The sequence below is a fragment of the Prenolepis imparis genome, unplaced genomic scaffold, assembly GCF_030444845.1.
Source record: "Prenolepis imparis isolate NDT839.2.m4 unplaced genomic scaffold, iyPreImpa1.0 SCAF_8, whole genome shotgun sequence".
NCBI classification, from domain to species: domain Eukaryota; kingdom Metazoa; phylum Arthropoda; class Insecta; order Hymenoptera; family Formicidae; genus Prenolepis; species Prenolepis imparis.
The window spans coordinates 13,361,396-13,382,844 of NW_028141166.1; the positions used below are offsets into that span (position 1 = coordinate 13,361,396).

The 21,449-nt window shown below is 30.9% G+C and overlaps 1 protein-coding gene and 2 long non-coding RNA genes across 6 annotated transcripts; 1 reads left to right on the forward strand and 2 right to left on the reverse strand.

Moving 5' to 3' along the window:
* Positions 1-270: 270 nt before the first annotated feature.
* On the reverse strand, positions 271-4,719 carry LOC145939927 (uncharacterized). Its single transcript, XR_014425919.1, has 4 exons — positions 4,584-4,719; positions 3,520-3,616; positions 1,848-3,169; positions 271-824 (listed from the first exon to the last, which is right to left on the reverse strand). It is a non-coding gene; the product is annotated as an uncharacterized LOC145939927 (long non-coding RNA).
* An 89-nt stretch (positions 4,720-4,808) lies between these two features.
* Positions 4,809-17,134, forward strand: Ask1 (apoptotic signal-regulating kinase 1). 4 transcript variants are annotated; one of them, XM_083044553.1, is made up of 25 exons: positions 4,810-4,939; positions 5,095-5,247; positions 5,320-5,468; positions 5,572-5,789; positions 6,149-6,343; positions 7,597-7,769; positions 7,980-8,148; positions 8,248-8,547; positions 8,643-8,896; positions 9,162-9,321; positions 9,554-9,907; positions 10,026-10,287; positions 10,376-10,513; positions 10,623-10,789; positions 10,901-10,996; positions 11,075-11,214; positions 11,295-11,453; positions 11,905-12,000; positions 13,011-13,123; positions 13,387-13,559; positions 13,646-13,910; positions 14,405-14,732; positions 14,855-14,996; positions 15,101-15,177; positions 15,283-17,134. In XM_083044553.1, exons 3-25 carry the CDS (start codon positions 5,432-5,434, stop codon positions 15,332-15,334), a joined length of 4,068 nt encoding a protein of 1,355 aa, XP_082900679.1. In that variant the 5' UTR covers positions 4,810-4,939; positions 5,095-5,247; positions 5,320-5,431; the 3' UTR covers positions 15,335-17,134. The 4 variants fall into 4 exon arrangements, with proteins under 4 accessions (XP_082900682.1, XP_082900679.1, XP_082900680.1 ...); XM_083044556.1 differs by lacking the exon at positions 11,905-12,000 and having other exon boundaries at positions 4,809-4,939; XM_083044554.1 differs by lacking the exons at positions 4,810-4,939; positions 5,095-5,247 and having other exon boundaries at positions 5,322-5,468; positions 5,555-5,789.
* LOC145939928 (uncharacterized) lies at positions 14,883-18,374 on the reverse strand. Its single transcript, XR_014425920.1, has 3 exons — positions 18,007-18,374; positions 17,467-17,643; positions 14,883-15,017 (listed from the first exon to the last, which is right to left on the reverse strand). It is a non-coding gene; the product is annotated as an uncharacterized LOC145939928 (long non-coding RNA).
* Positions 18,375-21,449: the final 3,075 nt, after the last annotated feature.

Sequence of the window (21,449 nt, forward strand, 5' to 3'; positions counted from 1 at the left end):
CTTCTTCGAAACTTTAATGCCGTAAAAAAAACTGAAATACTTTTTTTCAAATCAATATAATTTGAATATAAATTTATATATCTTCAAAACATTCAATATTTTACTAATCAAAATTCTGTTAAAGCTCATCAAAATTAACTGAAAAAAATGATTATCTCATTTATTAGCATCTCTGAAGTGTAATTTATTTTCTTTACTCACTGATAATTTAAAATTTATTTTCTGTTTTATCTCGTTAAGAAAAAATTATTTGACAGACATCGACGTATACATAAAAAAAAATACTCTTGTAATCAAACATCCTACATATCTAAATCCATGTTATGCAGTGTCTTAAGCAGACTTTAAGATATATGCTAGTCTTACATTAGTGTGTAAAATTCCTAGAGCGAGAATCTTGTTGCTCTTGCTAGTTTCCTGGCAACTTGCTCGGCGTCCGACAATCGTCTCCTATCGCGAGTTCTGTGTCGGTGCATGGAGCGTGACAGGCTGTGCTAGACACGTATACACATCTCTCTGCACGCGTGTCGCGACATCGCAAACGCTCGAAGATCACTCGTCGTATGTGCAACATACGCATACGACGTACGTATGTACGCAGGTGGCGGAGCGCGTATGTGACGGCACAAGCCTCGTACGTGACAGGGACAACGAGTGGGCGTGACGTGTACGTACACGCGTTACACGCATTCCTTGGCCGGTTTCTACACCGCGAGGCTCCCCGAGGATCAGGCGAACATCCTAAGATGAAACATGTTCCGCCGATTCGAAATCATGCTACGTTTTTCTCAGCTCGTGCATCATGTTGTCGCCGCCGCTTTATTCTGTAAATATAATACAATAGATGAATAGATGATTATGACGAATTATGAAACTGATTGTGAATTTATTGTTATTCTGGAGCAAGTCTCGTCTCGCGAAACAAAAGTTTATATGGAAAATAATGTAATACGTACAGAAATATTTAGATGCAAGTATGTTCTCTTAGGCCCTGCGCACAATAGAAAAAATATTAGGAATAGGAATAAATATTAAGCATTAAGCTTCCTGCACAATACAAAAGTACAAGCAATAGGAACAGAAAATGGAAAATATTCATCAATAGAAGCAAAGAATATCTATTGTTATCTCCTAATATCTATCTGCTTCTGTTGATGCATGGATATTTTTATTCTCTGTTCTTATTGTCTATATTTTTGTATCGTGCAGTAGGCCTAATGCTTAATATTTATTCCTATTCCTAATATTTTTTCTATTGGGCGCAGGGCCTTAGGAGTGACAATATAATAATTAATATTTACATTACTAACAAATAATTGATAATTTGATTAAATAATGTCAGAAAATTTCGACTTTCATTGAACTTTCTTATATGTTACGTTATAATAATTCATTATCTTCGAATTACTTATAGATTATTATTTTTTAAACGATGAAGTAATCAATTACAATCACCAGAATTAAATTAAATGTAACATTCATCGCGTGGTTGTCTATGTAGGATAAGCGATAGATCTTTAAGGTGCAATGACAGATATAAAAACGAAACAAATTAAAAATATGAGTGTAGTAAAATCTATAATTACACCAATTCTCTCGAATAGAATATAATGTTAGAATATAAAAGAAAATTTTTAAAGAATATAAAAGACTAAATAAACATATCTTATATGTATACATACATATATATACAATTATGTATATACATATATGTATATGTAAGTGATCTTCTATCTGTGTGCTAGAGCATGCAGAGAAACATCTCTATAGCACATCGATATGATCAATTAAAAATAAAGTATAAAGAAAACAAAGGAAAAAACTATATATTTTAAGTATCAATGTACCTGATGTATATCTTTCGACATGTTTTTAATTTTGACGTTTGTATTTCTAGTGTGTATAATTATATTTTCGCGCGTGTCGGCCCATGCACGATGTTCCTCCACGTGTGCGCAAATATGACTTGGACTTGGTTGGCGTCGAGCAGCAGGCCAGTTCTCGGGGACCCCCTGGCACAGGCTAGCAGCATCTCAAGGAGTCTGCTCCCATGCGGACGAGTGGTCCAGACCTAGACGCACTCGCGACTCACCTCCCGGTGTCTTATGCGATCCTCTTGAAAGGGGAGCGCTGCGGAGTGGCCGCTCCGCGCATCACTGCGCCCCACTATTCTTCCACGCACTCGCAAATCGCGTACATACGAACGAAACGCGGCGCGCGCCGGAGCCGGAGGCTGACTCGATCGTGGTCAGCTTGTTTCTTTCCCACATTACATAATTTGCAGATCCGAATGACTTGTACATTCAATTTCTCAACTGTCTTCTATAAATACGAGCGTTACCTAACTTATACAGAGTCAATTATTACGTAATGTTGCGTCTGATTTTTTTTCATTTCTCTTGTTTACATACAATTGCAATATGCGAATGTCACATCATGTATATATATCTTATTTCATTTTAATTTTGATGAATTATTTTGTATTTGTATTTCTTTACATTCGAGAGAAAGAGATTTATGTCTGGATAATGAATTATAATTAAACAAAAATAATGACTCGTTATATTAATGAGATATGTAAAGAACGAGAAAATCGTTAAATAGCTTTCGCTTCTTAAAATTGTGAAAGAAGAATCTTCTACAAGTATAGAACCACAAATTTCAGAAAACTTTAATCTGTCATCTGTGTCGGAAAAAAAAAACAAAAAACGATATCCATTTCGCGAGTGGAAGAAACATCTCTCGAGACAAACTATTTTAGTTACTAAAGAAAGTTACACACAGACTCATTACAGAAATAATCCGCACGTATGTATGCAAGAGAGACACGCGACTCTTTCATGTTCCTGACAACCTATTCGCATGGAGTTCATTGGTACGTTTCCACGGTGCTCCGTGCTGTAGCACCCGATTCGACCGAATGCGAATGACCCACAAACTTGTTATCCTCCTTTCTCTAGCCACTAGGTGTGTGACTGTCTGAGTGTTCATGATCTCCCAGTAGAGGGTCGACTCTAGTCGATCGACAAAAGTATCTCGCTATCTACCGGTCGGACAATCCTCGAAGAAGATTCTTTCGCAGAACGCAGCGAAACGCGAGAGGTTTCTTCTCGTTGATTAGAATTTTCGCAGGAATATCGTTGCGTTGCGATACATTTTTCTGTTAAATCTGAAATACAAAATCCAATCTATTAATTACAAGATAATTAATTACGAGTCGCGTTCGCAGCTTTTATGTAATCTTTTCGATCATCGGACCTTTCGTTTTCTCTTTTTATCTTTGACAATAGAAAAAGAAGTGATGAGAGATGATCAGAAGAATTATGCATCTCTAATTCAAGAATTTAAGATGCACATTTGTCGAAAGGTCAATAAAAGTTAATATGTAATATACGACGCGTGTTAAAAGATTTGATATAATTGAGCCGAAGACATAAATTAGTAATGATATGCTGCTTGATATGAAACGCGTATTAAATATTTCACGTATCTCTTTCCATTGTGGCTGTAGATACTTACATATATATATGTCACGAAGTTTTGATTGACCCATACGATTGCGTTAATAAGACGATTGATGGAAGTAGAATGCGATGAATTTAACACGTGCGATATCCTATCGAAAATATGAGCCATGAATATTTATTTAAATTATGTTCAAATATGATAATAATAACATGATAATCGTCACAAAATATGCAAGTTTAAAGTTGATCAATTCAAATTTTTATTTAATATATGTATATATATATTTAAGAATGGAAAAATTCCTTTCAATCGCCAGATATTTTAAACTATGATCTTTCTTTTGTACTTTGACGTTGTATCGAAATATTCAAATTATTAATTCAATCAATTAAAATGTATTTAATACGTGTTAAGAATTTATCTTATTTATGGTCAAATATCTAGGATAATATAAAGATGTAAAACAATTTTTATTGCGACTACATAAAAATAAAAGCGATTAATAACATCAAAAGTGTAATATCTGGTTATGGTTTCTGTAGGGCATATTATTTCTGATAAAAAACGACGTGGATAATCAATCAATTTTCATTTTTCATAAAGATAAAAAGTTGCAAAAATTCCTGTGTGCAAGATCCATTATTTTTTTTATAAAACTCCAACAGGAAATTGTTACTGTATTATAGCTATAGTAATATACTCAAGATATTTTATATTAAATATATACTTACAATAATGTACTAGTTACTAGAAGATTTTTGATATGTACTAACAATAATGCGAAATGTCGAAAAACTCGGACATATATGTATAGTATAGTATTCTTAATCTATATATACTTATTGTTAATGCATCTCGCAATACGTATATGTTTCTAGAATATACGCAATATACTTTTACGGATATTCTTAGAACGCGTTCTGAGAATTTACATATGTGCTGTGTGGGCGATATACACGATAAAATTTTTGCTCAAGAGCAGAACGCGTTTGCAAATTAATCGAAGAGTATATATCCGTAGACGTAATTCCAGCTTCAAGTTTTCGCTCTAGGCGCATGCATGTTGCATAACGTATGATTTATAGTAATATTCTTGTCAAGGTGAAGTGACTTACGCATCAATCTGCGCCGTATGCTCCCTCATCCATACGCTTATTCAAATGATTTAACGCTCGATTCAAAAGAGCGCCTAGCTGACTTGACTTGCGGTCGAGGTTCCGACATGTGCGAGAGAGAGAGAGAGAGAGAGAGAGAGAGAGAGAGAGAGGAAGAGAGACAGAGAGATTCGCTCTATCTTGAGAACGTCTATTTTTATACCGGCGGAGCGAGACTGATCTCGCTGCCATCTGTGAAGCGGCAGCTTCACACGCGGATCTGGGTGCACTTGTGCTTGTGCACGACCTCGACTCCGGATTTGTGTCTTCTAGAAGGAATGGACGGTGGTTATTTCTATGATGTTGCACGACAACAGGTATTTTTTCTTCGCATACTATGTCGCATTAATTAATTTCGTTTTCGGTTATGGATTCCATGTTCATCGTCTCATTTCGCGACAGTACTTATAAATTTTTGTGATGTGTGACTCTCAGTGAATGTTAATCTTTCTTGTATATCTTCACTGTGTAGTTTTATCCTTGTGCAATCTTGCGAAGAATGTGAACAATGATCTCTTGGAGGAGTGCAGGAGGTTGTACGTTTAATCACGAGTCGAGCTTCAACGAGGGAAACCAGTAGCGCGCAAAGAAGAAATGATATACATTTGCTCTTATATTTTAGCAGGTGAAAATCTACTGTAAGCATTTAGGTGGTATGTCAGTTAGGATATCCATTTGACAATTTGTTTATTAATAGATATACACATCAAGTTTTGCCACTCAATTTTTTTGGAATATATACCATAAAGTAAGAACTCAAGAATATAATAGCACAGTATACACATACCTGACGGAGAGTCTCAAGCAATATGCCTTCTACTTGTGGGGATATGATCGATATAACTGGTAATAATAGACTTTTATCTGTATTGTTATATTATGTATCTCGCTGCTTCAATATAACAGCTGTACAAATGCTCTTAACATATAAGAGGACAATTCTATATAGTCTCGCAATCAGGCATCATGGAAGGCATTTCCAGTACAGACAGTGTTGGAACGCAGAGCGACATATCAGGACACACGACTGTACCAGGAAGGCCCAGGATGGATGTGGCCTGTGTCTTAGATTTGCAACAATCGGAACATCTTGCTCAGCGAAAGAAAGCATTGGATGAAGTTAGACAAGCCTGTAATTTGGTCAACGCTAATATACATCATATTCAGGTATATTTTTGATATAATTTAACTATTTAAACAAGCCACATATTTTTGAATTGAATTTGAGCAAAATGTGATAAAAGCGAAAAAGAAACTTGCGACGTGTCAGTTTTTAAATTTAGGCTATTTAGGTTTCAAAACAAGATTCTTATGTGTCAAAGTCAATTAAATACAAGCTCAAGTCAAGATTCTTAGGTGTCAAAGTCAATTAAATACAATCTCAAGTCAAGATACTACACTGATTTTAGGAATATTTTTTATATGCTTAAAAATGAATAAATAAATATAAATATATTACATGCAAAAAGAATTTCTTTTGCAATGTATCTTTTTATCTCTTTTAATTTTGTGTATATTCTTTTCAGTTTGAAAAGCTTGATTTTGGTGAAACTAATGTGCTGGACACATTTTATAATGCTGATGTGGCAGTTGTTGATTTAAGTATTCAATTGCAACAATCTGCATTATTTTACCATCTTGGTGTGAGAGAAAGTTTTGGAATGAAGGAAAACATATTGCTATATAATGATGTAGATACAGAGACTACAATTAGACTTAAGGTATGTATATATGTTCTTGCTTCTAAAATATAGATAAACATCTTGCATTTATTACTAAATGCTAAAATATAGTAACACACAAATGACCTTGGCTATTTATTAGACTTAGAGTGCACTTTGTAGCAATGATCTCAATTAAAGATTCCATAAATAGATTGGTCAGAAGAGGGGATGCAAGTGACATTATTGTAGTATATCAAGCAATCTTAATTATTTCCTAAACATTTGATTGTTGAGAAATTATCTATTAACTAAATTTCTCTCTTTTTTTTATATAAAAATTATTTTTTATATTTCTATATGTAATGTAGAAAAATTATATAAAATTTTTATATTTTTTAAAAAATATACTCAATTTAATCAATAATTGCAACGATATTAACGATATTGACTGCACTGATAATTTACGAAAATTGGGAGAACAAGTACTGACCATCATCTTGCATATTTCGCTTACTTATTATACAATTATTTTGAGCAAATTAATTTCATATTAATTTGTATATTTTTAAAGTTATCTCTTAAATATTGATTATTAATTAACAATTTATATAATTACTTCTTTATTGATTCAACTATTTACGGAATCGTCATTTAAATTTAAAGCTCTGAAGTGATTATGTATCTTTATCGTCGGCAATAAATATTAAAACATACCGGATGATCGACGTCGAACTGCCACGGGGTAAACGTAATCGGTAGCATCAGATGAAACGATATCCGTGCCTGTCAGGCAAGCATCAAATATGTAATTCCGCTCGATATGGAGTAGAAAAACATGAGCTCACGATCTTAATATAGCAGTTACTGTCGGTGCTCGCTGATCGCGCGCAATTGTCCACAATCGCTCTATACAACTTGTCACTGATACGTGCGCGTTCGATTTCTGTATTGTATCCGTGTTAATTCCGTTTATAATTATTATGTCGAACGATTTATTCCAATTTAATAAATCAGAATAAAAAGAAGAGAATGACGTTTGAATGTGTATTAAAAGTTAGTGTAAAATATACAGCAAATAATTATGAAACAAAGGATTACAAACAGCAATATTGTGGAAATTAAATTCAATTGTTAATCAAGATTACTCGTCTTGTTGATAACATAATAGTTAAGATATGTCATATAAGAAAAATACAAGTGATCAATTATGTCATTTTTAATCAGTGTGTTTTATTTAATAAGAAGAAAGATAAAAAAGTTTTTTAAAGAAAATGCATATAATATATATAATGTTATAAAATATCTTCTAGTTATCCTGTGGCAGCTACACATTTGTTTCGTATCGTGTTGTGGAATCGTGTGGCTCATGTGTAGCTACTAACCCAGCAACCATCAGAATTACAGGCGAAGAAGCGATAGATCCCAAACAGCATCTCACTTTGAAACTCAAGAAATTGTTACAAGATGTGGAAATACAATCCAAGTAAGTAAATGTGAAAAATCTTTTATAATACTTTTCAGTATATAAATAAAAATTGGATTAAATTTTTAATTAATACTTTAAAAAGACTAGAATAGACATTTTTAACAGATCAATATGAGAAATATTTCTATTAAATAATTAAAATTAAATATTATACAATTAAAATTTAAATATTGAAATAATTAAAATTAAATATTAAAAATATTCCAGAGCACATATGAAGGAGAAATTTCTAGCAGATCTGCGCAAGGCGCGCGAGACATATTCTGGAGAGGAACTTTCCAGAGCTCTGAATAACATGCGTAAACGTTTAGATGATCCAAATGTTTTATCGGGAGAAGTTGTTTTAAATGTGCTTATTTCATTTCGGGAAATACAGGTAAAATATCAATAGATTAATATTAATAATTTTTAATGAGAACTGATGATTTAAATGAGTATATATATTATTAAAAATTTGCATTTTCATCTATATTAGGATTACGATGCAATGGTACAATTGGTTGATGATTTAAGAACCATACCAACTCACAAAAATTATATTAATACTCCAGCTATAAGATATCTGTATGCGTTTGCTCTAAATCGACGAAACAAAGAAGGCGATCGAGAAAAAGCATTAAAAGTCATCGAAAAAGCGTTAGAAAAAAAAGAAAATCATGTTCCAGATATGTTGTGTTTATGTGGAAGAATCTACAAAGACAAATTTGTGGAGAGCAGACATACAGATCAGGAAAGTTTAAAGAATGCGATCCACTGGTATAGAAAAGGTTTTGAGGTATATATGTATATATATATATATATATATATGTGTATAAAAAATATTTTTTAGTCGTGAATTTCTATTAATGCATGTAATTGTTGTATATTCAGGTCCAACCTAATGAATATGCTGGTATAAATCTTGCTACTTTATTGGTCATAGCTGGAAATGAATTCTCCAAGAGTGAAGAGTTACAACACATAGGAATGGTACTAAATAATTTAATTGGCAAGAAAGGCAGTTTACCGAGCTTAAAGGATTATTGGGATGTAGCAACCTTTTTTGAAATTAGTGTATTGGCGGAAGATTATTCAAAGGCAATACAAGCAGCTGAATGTATGTTTAAATTGAAGCCACCAAATTGGTAGGTATATGAGCAATAAAATGATGTATTCAGTAAAGAAACATAGTATACATTTAAAATTTATTTTAATATTTAAATTAATTTTTTAATTTATTTATATAAATTTTATTTATCTATATTTATTTATATTTATTTATTTTAAACTGTAGTAGAAAGGCTCTAGATGTGCAGAACTTGTAGTAAAATTGAGTCATTTTATTTATTTTAAATTTATTTTAATATTATTTGAATTATTTCGATTAAAGTTTTTTTTTTTAATCCCTAGGTATCTGAAGTCGACAATAGGCAATATATCACTGATAGATAGATTTCGTAAAAAAAATGAGGAAGCTGAAATTGCACCGGAGGAACAAATATTTAGTTTCTGGATGGACTACTTTGTCGAAGCTACAAAGCCGGAGGTTGGCGATAGTATACGGTTTCCAGTAAGTTTATAAATGGAATCGTTCTACTGAGGATCCAGTTCCCAATTCGGGAGACTATGGCTTATAATTATGTATTACCAATCCAGCTTACTTCCGTACATTTTGGGTCAAAGTAAGAATAATACAAAACTGCTTTTAGAGCAGATTTATGGATTCACTCTTAAAAAGAACATCAACTTCCCATTTTAATCATTTGTCTAGTAAAAACGCTTAAACACAACGTTCTTATTAGATTTTAGTGCTGGAACCAACAAAAATCTTAATGCCAAGTTATGTGAACGTAAATCTTGGCGCAGAAGAGAAGTCTATACAAATATGGAATTTGTGTTTGGATAATATGAGAAATAACTGTAAGCAAGTTCACGATTGGTTGTTTACTGCAAATATGATACGCAGTGTAAGTTTGTACAAAAGGGACGAGAGATGCCTTTTCCTATATGTACATCAAAACTCAGATGATTTTCAAATGTACTTGCCATCGGTACAATGTAGACAAAGATTTTACGATCTGATCTTAGAAATGACTAGGGATCAGGAAGGCATGGTTACAGATTTGGATGCCTATATGACTGATGATTGCATGAAGGTTTTTATTAATTTTTAATTATTTAACTATTTAATTATTTAACTATTTAACTATTATTTTTATTAGATATGTTTTATATATAATTGTTAAATTTAATGAGATATTTGTATATTTACAGTTCGAGTATGAATTGGATGATCAAAATAAACGTATAATACTCGGCAAAGGTACATATGGCATGGTGTATGCAGCACGCGATTTGAATACGCAAGTCAGGATTGCAGTAAAAGAAATTCGTGAACGAAATTTGGGTGATGTACAGCCTCTTCATGAAGAGATTAAATTACACAGTCAATTGAGACACAGAAATATCGTCCAGTATTTGGGATCAGTAAGCGAGGATGGATATTTCAAAATTTTCATGGAACAAGTTCCTGGCGGTAAGAAAAAATAATTAATAAGTATAATACTTGTATAAATAACATCTGCAAATATCGATTAATAATTTGATCGATTTTATAATTTTAGGAAGTTTATCGGCTTTATTAAGGTTGAAATGGGGTCCTTTGAAAGAAAATGAATCAACCATCTCATACTACACTAAACAAATGTTGGAAGGTCTCAAATATCTCCATGATCAAAAAATAGTTCATAGAGATATTAAAGGTAATTTATAATATAAGTTTTATGCTTATTCATATTAATGTAATATTATCCTTTTTTTATTTATCTATACATATATAAAATTTTACATAAATAAAATTGTATGATTTAGGCGATAATGTATTGGTAAATACATATAGTGGAGTGGTAAAAATATCTGATTTCGGTATGTCGAAACGTTTGGCTGGCTTATGCCCAAGTACAGAAACATTTACCGGAACATTACAGTACATGGCACCAGAAGTTATTGACAAGGGTCAACGTGGATATGGTGCGCCTGTAAGTTTATGTTTTGTTAAAATACTTTGTTTTGAGAATTTACAAGGTAAAACATGTATTTTCTTGTGTCACCAAAATAATAAATAATAATCACTCAAATTTTACCTCTAGGCGGACATTTGGTCTTTAGGTTGCACAATAGTTGAGATGGCAACTGGAAAGCCTCCATTCATCGAACTAGGTTCTCCACAAGCAGCTGTTTTTAAGGTATATTTTAAATATTGAATATAAATATTGAATTTTTTTTATATTATTAAATCTAACAAACATATGTTCTTCTTATAGGTGGGGTATTACAAAATACATCCTGAGATACCATCAGAATTGTCTGAAAGAGCGAAAAGTTTTATATTGCGCTGTTTCGAGCCAAATCCTGATACCAGAGCAACTGCTGCAGAACTATTGGAGGATCAATTTCTTAATGAGTATGTAAATTTAAAGCACTATACAGATATAATTATATATATAATGAATATATATATAATAATACTTATATTTTTAATAGGAAAAAGAAAAGCAGCAGATTAGCCGCGCCACCAGATTTCAGTAGAAGTATATCAGTTCCTGCAGACAGATTGGAACGCTTAGGGAAATGTGATAAAACGAACAACAACCATATTGTTGCTGCTGCTATGCCTATGCAGACATCTCAATCAGACGATAGGTATAGTAACATTTTTATTTTTATCACAATGTGTCGTTTTGTGTTAGTATTCTTGTAATAATTCGTGGCATTTCCGTCTTCGTTTTGCTATGTTATATACTCTTATTCAATTTATTCCATCTGTATCAAGTTTTGACGCCAATCTCATTTTTTTGTCACTGTATAATTGTTAGATCAGCATCGAGACAATGAATAGGAAATGTCTCGATTGTTTTCACATTACAATATCAGTAAAGCACAACAAATTCGATGTTTTTACTGTGAGGTTATTAATTATATAGTGTAAATTACATGTTTTTTCTCTTAAATTATTTTTTTGAGTTTTTAACTATTGATATCATATTTTCCAAACTATTGCAATATTCTACAAAAAGCACAATGTGAGAGTATAATATTCTCTTGTGCGAAAATACACATTGTGCGAATTGTAATTGTAAAATATTAAATTTAGTGGAGGGTTAACGAAGTCAAGTCCATTGAGGGAACGCAGTCCAGCCCACCTATTATCTCCCATCAGCATGCCTACTTCAACCCTCTCTTTTAACAGGTATGGTTCTAACTTTGTAAATCGTTGCAAGAAAAGTAGAATTAAAAATATAATTAATTTATTGGTAACATATTATCTGTAGAAGTAAAGTGTATAGAACAAGATTTATATACATAATCATTTATCATTATTATTAATATTACATGAGTGAAATGCTTAATTGCATTGTCTCTTTAAATTGCTTATTTTTTGTCTAAAATTATTAGCTATCAAAATATTACGCTACTTAATGTTTAGATGCTGCAATGTAATCCAATGATGGTTTGTGTAAATCATATTCATTACAAGATTCCTTTATGTTTTGTGCAAACAATGGTACATTGTTAATTATATATTTATTGCAGTTGTTAATTAGATATATCTATAAAAAGCAGTCTCATTTAAAAACAATAGAAATCCTACTCATATTGATCATTAATTACATGTTACATATTCTAACATGTATAATGTTGTCATTAATTTGTCTGATCATATATAATAGATATGCTCTATAACATCTAAATACAATATTAAAACATAATTTATATTAAGAATAATTTATATTATTAAAGTAGTTCTCTAACATCTAATTCATCCTATAATCATAGCTTTTTATATATAATCTTCTTTAAGTAACAATTTATACTTAAAAATGGGTGGACCATTTAAATTAAATTTTTTGATGTGTATACAATTATATACATACATAAAAAGTATTGTGTATTTATATAATAAAATTACACACACACAACTATTTAGTCATATATTGTTTGATATAACTACGTTAGTTTTTATTAATTAAAAAAAATTATTAAATTAGATAAAAAATATCGATATTATTTAAAACTATTTAGATTACAAAATTATTACCTTTGCAAATGTACTCAACATGTAGAATGCTAATACAATATTCTGACACAGTATCACTTAAATTACATAACATTTTGTAATAATTTGTTATATATAAATGTTGTAAAAAAGTGTTTAATATATAACACAATATTAATTTGTTGCTCTTTATATCTTTGCAGTGCAATAGGGAATACTCCATCGATAGAAACTAGTGAAAGTGATGCAGCAGGTGCTTCAATAACACGAAGAAGTTCATCTGGTGGGCTGTTATCACCAGAAGTTGAATTAGGAGGTAAATATATGCAGCAATAGAGAAAGATATTTTACAAGAAAATATAGCGACTGAAAATTATTTATAGAAAATAGAAACTTATAAAAATCGTAAAAATACAATCACTAAAATCATAAAAATACATAATATCGCATCATAGCAATCGTATATATCGAAAAGATCAATAAATTACGAGTCATTCATTTACGCTTCTAACATTATTTTATGCTATGATATTATTTATTTATATATATTTTATTGATAATTGGATTACACGCACACAGGACAACCAGGACAAAAATCGGGAGAAGAACAAGAAGAGGGCTTTTATTTATTAAAAAAGGATAGCCAAAGACGCATGACATTAACAAGGGTTCTCAATCAAGATGAGGCAAAAATTTCCGAAGTTTGGATGAGAGGTATACATCAAGCAGAGGGACAAGCAGTGTTGCAGATGGTACTTACTTAACTATAATATTATATCGCGTTGCAAATAATGTATGTAAATATATTGGCATATTTAATTATTTATTATAATTTTAGAGTCATCTGGTGTTGCTCATGCGTGGTTTGAGGGATTATATCGCAGAGCAAAATCAGGAAGTGATAGTGACTGCTATTCGAACATTGAAAGAGGAATTGGATTTTGATTCAACCGCTATTAATCACTTACATTTGGCCATTTATTTATTTCAAACGGCAGTAAACGAAGTTCTCAGAATGCACAGTATAAAGCCACATTGGATGTTTGCTTTAGATAACTTGGTGAGAAACGCTGTTCAAGCTGCTATCACCGTGTTATCTCCCGGTGAGTATAATTTTTCTCATTAAAACAGAAGTAGATGCATATATATGTATTTGATAAGTTTTTATGTATTCGTATTTTATATATTCAAGAGAACGAAATCAACGAAAACTAAATTTTGAATATTAGACAAGAGAGACATTTTATTTGTTTAATTGATCAAATTCTCATATTTGTATATTATGTGATACATAAACCAGATGTGTGATGTTCGTATGTATCTCAAGTGTAATACACGTGTGTAGATTGAGTATGTTATCATGTCAACTCTAAAAATATCTCGAGGGAAAGTCATCACTAATAATAAGGGATCTCTTGTAAACGTCGCGTTCAGTAAGAGAATTACTGCATTTCAATGGAGTTCACACGTCTGGTTTAGGCAAATATTTCATTGAAAATAGATAGATTAAATAGATTAGACAGATATATCCAAATCGAAAAATATTTTAAAAATTCATACTATAGAACGTGTTTTGTGTTACAAACTGTGTATCTAGAATTGGGAGCTAACTTACTTGGACAAGAGCGAGTGCAACCTGGTAGTCAAGGACCTGAAGAAGGATCAACATCTGGAGTGTCGACAGTAAATTCTGTAAAATCGCAAAAAACCGCCGATTCCATTGATAATAAATATTGGAAAGAATATAGAGATCAAATGGGAGCGCTAAAAATGGAAAACATGAAGCTACTTCAGGAATTGATAGAAAGCCAAAAAGCGTATCAGACATTATTGCAGCAGGCCCTCGAAGAGCAGAGAGCTCAAATTAATACGTTGACGCATCTGTGTGAAAATATTAATAGAAGAACAGCGAGGCAGGAATCGGGGTACGAAATACATTGTTATTTTATTTACTGCTGCAACACCCATAAACTATATGTTATATGCAGTTTATTACAAGTATAAAAATATATTTTTAATATTAATATATATATAATCTGTGTTGCAGTTATAATTCTTGCATCTTGCCAAATATATCTCAACAATCAACGTCCTCGACCGATACACATAACAGTACTGCTTTGCATCCAGATATGGCTCTTGTCGATTGGTTAAGAAATCTTCAGGTAGATGATACATCGATCGATAGGGTAAGCAGTTTTTGCGGATATCTGAAACAGAAGCAATAGAAAATTAGTTAAATATTATTTATCTTATATATGATATTTACGAAGTATTTTTTAAATGTTTTTAGTTCCTATATGAGGAATATACACTGGAAGATATTTTATGTCATGTTACACGAGATGATCTTCGCAGGTTAAACTTAAGGTAAACAATGTACCTTTCTATATAAAATTCTATATATTTAATAGTAGCTTACATAGAAATAAATATTTTACAATTATTAGCATTAATTATTTTATACAATTTTAGGGGAGGAATCGAACTCAGGATATGGCAAGAAATAATGAAATATAAAACATGAAAAATAATGGAAATTGTGAAGATTAATGTAATTATATCTATTTTTCCGTCACTATTAGTGAGAGAGTATCATTAGTAGCTGAAGTTTCAAGCAGGGTAAAAAATATTTGTTTTTCACGCGCGTAACAAAATTATTTAGTTTATCACGAGATAAAAACATAATGTTATAAATCGATTATATATATGCTACACTATTATGCTGGACATAAATCAAACTTGAAAGAATTTTTTTATGACATGATGATATTATCTGTCGTAATTTTTCTTACAAAAAATATATTAATATTACTCTTTACAAAACAATTATATAAGAAATTTGTGCATACGATTTATGTTAACAAAATGTATTATTTTTGAGTATATTTTATTACAGATTTTAAATACTTTTGCCAAAGTTTCATAATATCAGAATATGAGAAATCAATATTTATATATATGGAATATATTTCATACATTATTAAGAAATTTTGTAGGTTTAATTTTTCAATTTAAAAGTCAGATAAACTTTAGAAAAAATCGTCTTTACTCTAGATATTTCAAAAGAAATAACAATAACAAAAAGTTACAAAAAAAATTATAAATATTAACGTCTCTTCCTTATTGATAATATATCTGATATATTTTTTCTATTTCAAAGTAAAATAATGTCTTCTACACAACAAAAATTAATACAGATGCTTTCAATAATACAAGTGATGCAACTAATAAATCGTGAGATATAAATATATATTTACTGAATAAAAGTAGTTTACTGCCGATGAAAAATTTTGATTAGAAACGATTTGTATTTTCACAAAAAAGGATTAATTTTATATAATATTTTTTTATTAATATTAAGACAATAGTTATGTGCAATGTTCCTCATTTAAACATGTTCATTAATGGGGACGCAATTATTAGTGCCTTATGAAACTCGTTCTAGTACAAGGAAAGATATTTGATACATATAGTATATATATGTAATATATTCACATACAATAATGTGATACATTCACATTTTATGTTCTCAAAGAGCAAAATTTTATTTGCACAAAATATATATTAAATCTTCCCAGCATCGAAACATTAATTGAATGTTTTCGTGTCAATTTGTCATGTAAATAGGATGCTTTTTCATAGTTTGTAAGAGCTTTACGCTGATTCATGCTTTGTTGAATTCAGTTAGATAGTCACTTAGTGTAGTCTTTCTTCTAGATTTTTCCTTTTGTAGATACAAATACTTTTATATGACAAAAAATTTCAATCTTTCTTGTATGCAATATTGTAAAGAAGGAAGTATGCGTCTGTGCTTTTTGCGATACATATTATATGTATTTTGTACAGTTAATTTTTTTAATGTGTAATAGTCGAGTTGAATTCATGCAAGTATCTGATATTTTAACAAACTCTCGAGAGATTGTTTTCTCGAAAAAACCCGGTGCCTAATTGTTTTAAAGATATATTGCTTAAGATGAAAAAGCTAAATTCAACTTGATTATACATATACTAATGCAAATACATGAGTTAACGACTGACGAAATTAATAACTACTTTCACACGTAATACTAATACATTAAAAATTACGATAATTACATAATTACATATGTTGGTGCTTGTTTTTAAGTGTTTTGCTTAAAATAGTTTTGCGATCTATTATACCAACCTGTCACAACAATTGAGAAAATAAATTTTAAAACAAGTAGCAGAAGAGAGCCATTGTTAACTATTACTGTTTTTACTTACAAGTAGGATTAATTATTATTGTTGCTCGCGTGTGCGACCTTTTGTAACAAAGTAATGAATAAATATTTATATTATTTAATATAGCTATAATATAATTCTTTTATAAAATAAGTTCCCCTTTAGAATTAAAAATGTATAGATTTTATATAAAGTATATGAAAGTTTTTTCTTAGTATAAATTTTTTAAAAACAGTCATATTTGATGGAAATATTTATTCGCTAAAAATATTCTTTTATTCGACAATATTATTAACGATCTTCTTTTCAGACAACGAATTTTGCGAATTCGTCATCCCTAAATTGAAATTGGAGGGCAACGGGGCGAAAAGACGTTTTTCGAGGGGAAAAGCAATAGGGAAGGATGAGTACGTGATCGGCTTCGAGCGTGATATTCTTTTTCGTAGTAACTACCTCATAGAAACTGTGTCATTGATATGGATGAGGCGTTCTCTTCGTCTCTCGTGATGCTCCGTTTAAAAGATAACTCAAATAGATTCGCAGCTCGTCGGAGGGTACCGCTTTTCATTCAGCTCGTTTCTTTCAGCTAAGGTTTCTTTATTACATCGATCGATATCTCAGAAAGTCAATCTAGCAAAAGATAGTTTTATCGTCACAGATTAAAAGTGAAATAGTATAACATATATTATTCAAACCATTATTATTTTAATTTTTATAGCATATTATTTTAAAACTTAATTAGCAAATTAACGCTTTAATCAGCTGATTTCTGTCAAAAAATATAAATAAAGCGTTAATTTGCTAATTAAATTTTAAAGTAATAATATGTTATAAAAATTAAAATAGTAATATATTGTAAATAATATGTTATAATACTTTATCCTCGATTAATATTTTTTGACAAAATTCAGCTGATAACTGTTAAAAATTTTAACCGAGTTAATAAATAAAAATATTAATAAATCTTTTCGTCAAAAAATTATAATTACTCACGATGGTGTGATTATCTCGATTATCAAAAGATTCTTATAAAAAGTTCTATTTTTTTGTTCGCATTTTTTGTTTTAGATTTAAATACTGAATTTTTATGCATGGCATAATTAATTAATATATATTTTTATGCGTTGATTGCAATACATGCATAAAAATATGTGAATTATGCAATGCATAAAAATTCATTATTTAAATCTTTAACAGAGAATAAAACATATAAAATTTTCTACAAGAATCTTTCGATCAAAATATCTTCGCTTCCATTAGATTCGTGTATTTGTACACATCCACCACGATGCACGTCTCGCGCGAGACTGACTGCAAGACTGAGCAGCGGTATCACCAAGCGCAACCTATACGTCCACCACGCTGCGCGTCTCGCGCGAGACTGATTCTCGATTCTCGATTCTCGAGACATTGCGATTGCGAGACTGACCGTCAGTCAGTCTCGCGCTAGACGCGCAGCGTGGTGGACGTGTAGGTTGCATTTGGCGATACCGCTGCTCAGAGTCTTGCGGTCAGTCTCGCGCGAGACGTGCAGCGTGGAAGATGTGTACAGATGCACGAATATAATGAAAGCGCAGATATTTTGATCCAAAGATTCTTGTAGAAAATTCTACTTTTTTTGTTCTCTGTTAAAGATTTAAATAATGAATTTTTATGCATTGCTTAATTAATTCACATATTATTATGCATGCATTGCAATCAGTGCATAAAAAAATATATATGTTAATTAATTATGCATAAAAATTCAGTATTTAAATCTAAAGCAGAAGGTGCAAACAAAAAAATAGAATTTTCATCGCAAAAAAAAGACAATACTTCGAGACTTTCGAGAGTAGACTTAACATGTCTTTTTTTAGAAAGGGATCAACGCTTTAATAATGAGCTGATTTCTGTCAAAAAATATAAATAAAGTATTAATCTGCTAATTAAATTTTGAAATAAATCATAATTAAATAATAATAAATTATAATGTAAAACGTAAAATGTGAGCTTCATAAACGTTATTTTATAGCGAGCGAATCAGCTGTTATTTAAATCATTTTGAAAGACGAATATGACCGGAATGACTCGTTTTATGTTTTAAGAAGAGGAAAGAGCGTCGAGCAGCTGCAATGGATATTGCGAAAGTTTTCAATCTGTTAGCATTCTACGAGCATTAAAGCGCCGGGGCAAAGCCCCGGTTGTTCGATACAAAAAGTTTGTATCAACATTTATACAGAGGCGAATATACACATACACACACATATACATCGGCGTTTCGTAAAAATGTTTCACCTTTGTTGCGTTGCATTTGCGTGCAAGCAATCTACGCACACGGTCACGGCCGCATATGAAATATTCAGAGTGGCTCAAACCAGAGTGGCGACCGTTCTCTCTCTCTCTCTCTCTCTCTCTCTCTCTATGGTTTGCCTCCTTTGTGCTGTTCATGAGGGGTGCATCTGCATGCAGATCGATCCTGCATCTAGAAACCGGCTTATCCGCTTACGGATAGAGATAATATACGCACACGCCCCCGTTCGTTTGGTATTCTAAAAAGCGGACGATCCTTTGCGTCTCCTTGTCATGCAATATTCAAAATTTTTCAAGAGCGACGACGAACGAGTCCGTATTTACGCTCTCTCGACGCTAAACGTCGATCGATCTATTAAAAAGCGACCTTTGACTTATCGAAAGAATTGCTATAAAATTCTATTAATTTCTTAGTTACTATATTGTGTAAATATATATGTATATTAAAATTTAGATTATATTTAATATTATTCCATTTTATTTTATTTAGCGATCTGTCATCGGATAAACTTGGTAGTTTGCCAGAAAATCTTTTCCTGAGGAATAGACTTTTGGCTTTACTGGATCTCTCATCCAATCGCATATCGTCGTTATCTCCTAACATGTTTCGTGGTCTCGGGAATCTCGAGGAACTGTTGCTCGGTAAAAACCGACTAATCGAATTACCTGTTCCAATTTTTCGAGATACGATTAATTTCATTTCAGCTGCATTATCTAATTTTTTCATTTTTACGAGATGGGTCACATCTAAATATTTTTATAATTAAAATAAATGATGTGGAATTATTTTAATAATTTTAATTATTTTTTTAGACGACATGGAGTGCATTTTTATTAAAAATTTAACTCGAGCTTCATTATTTCATTTTTTTATTTTTATGACATGGGTCATATCTGAATATTTTTATTATTAATTTAAATTATGTAGGATTATTTTAATAATTTTAATGATTCTTTTAGACGACATTAAGTGCATTTTTATTAAAAATTTGACTCCAGCTTCATTATTTAATTTTTTAATTTTTATAACATGGATCACATGTAAATATTTTTATTATTAAAATAAATGATGTAGGATTATTTTAATTATTTTAATTACATTTCTGGGTAATGTTGAGTGCATTTTTATTAAAAATTTAACACTTGCTTGATTTTTTGATTATTCAATTTTTATTATATGGGTCACATCTGAATATTTTTATAATTAAAATACATCAAGTGTGAAATTCTTGCACTGCCTTGAATAAATCCAAGGATAAATTTCTTTGTCCATCTTTTACACGTTCTCCTTATTGATCGTTTATTCAAATTAAGAATAGAAGTGGATAAAATTTTGATGAAAGAGAGAGAGACAGGAGATATCTTATATATATATTCAAAATAATATTTTCTAATTATATTTGTATTTTAAATTGTCGATACATATGTATAATTAATGTGAACTGTGAAACATTCGAATGTGATGTCATATGGCTGTGGCATATTATGCCGGCACTTTATAGAGTGATTCTTGATTATCTATGCAAATATGCAAATAAACAAATATGTCTCATAAATTGTAATCGTGTCTGGAAGAATCGATATCGTTCCGCTCCTTGCGCTCATTCAGCATATTTCATCCGGAGGCCAATCTCGACGGTCTAATTAAATGATCTTGCGAAAGAGTAAAAAAAAATATGATTATGTAAATGTTATCGAAACACAGTATAGTGTTGGGGGAATTGTTGCTTGTAATCGATTCCGAGACTAATGTTCATTTTCTCTTTGCATTTAAAATTAATGAAGGTCTTTCATGATCTATTCAATTGCGCAAATGTTTATCAACTGTATTAGCATAAATGACTTTATTAATCCGATGTTTATATAGTTATAGGAAAGATCAGAAATACGAAAGACTCTTTTATTTTTTTTATATCAGGCTGTGGGCAGAGACGAGCGTTTCATCGCTGAATATTTTTCCACGTTATCTATCAAGCTCCAGCAGCTGGTAGCTGTTATTACAGCCGCTTCTAACATTCCCCCATCATCATTAGGAATTCCATAACAGAAAGCTGCAAAGAAAAAGACATTGATTGGTTCTATCTTCTTTTATCGAAGAAAATATGCTGCACAGACTATACGAATATATTACTTGATTAGAAAGATAA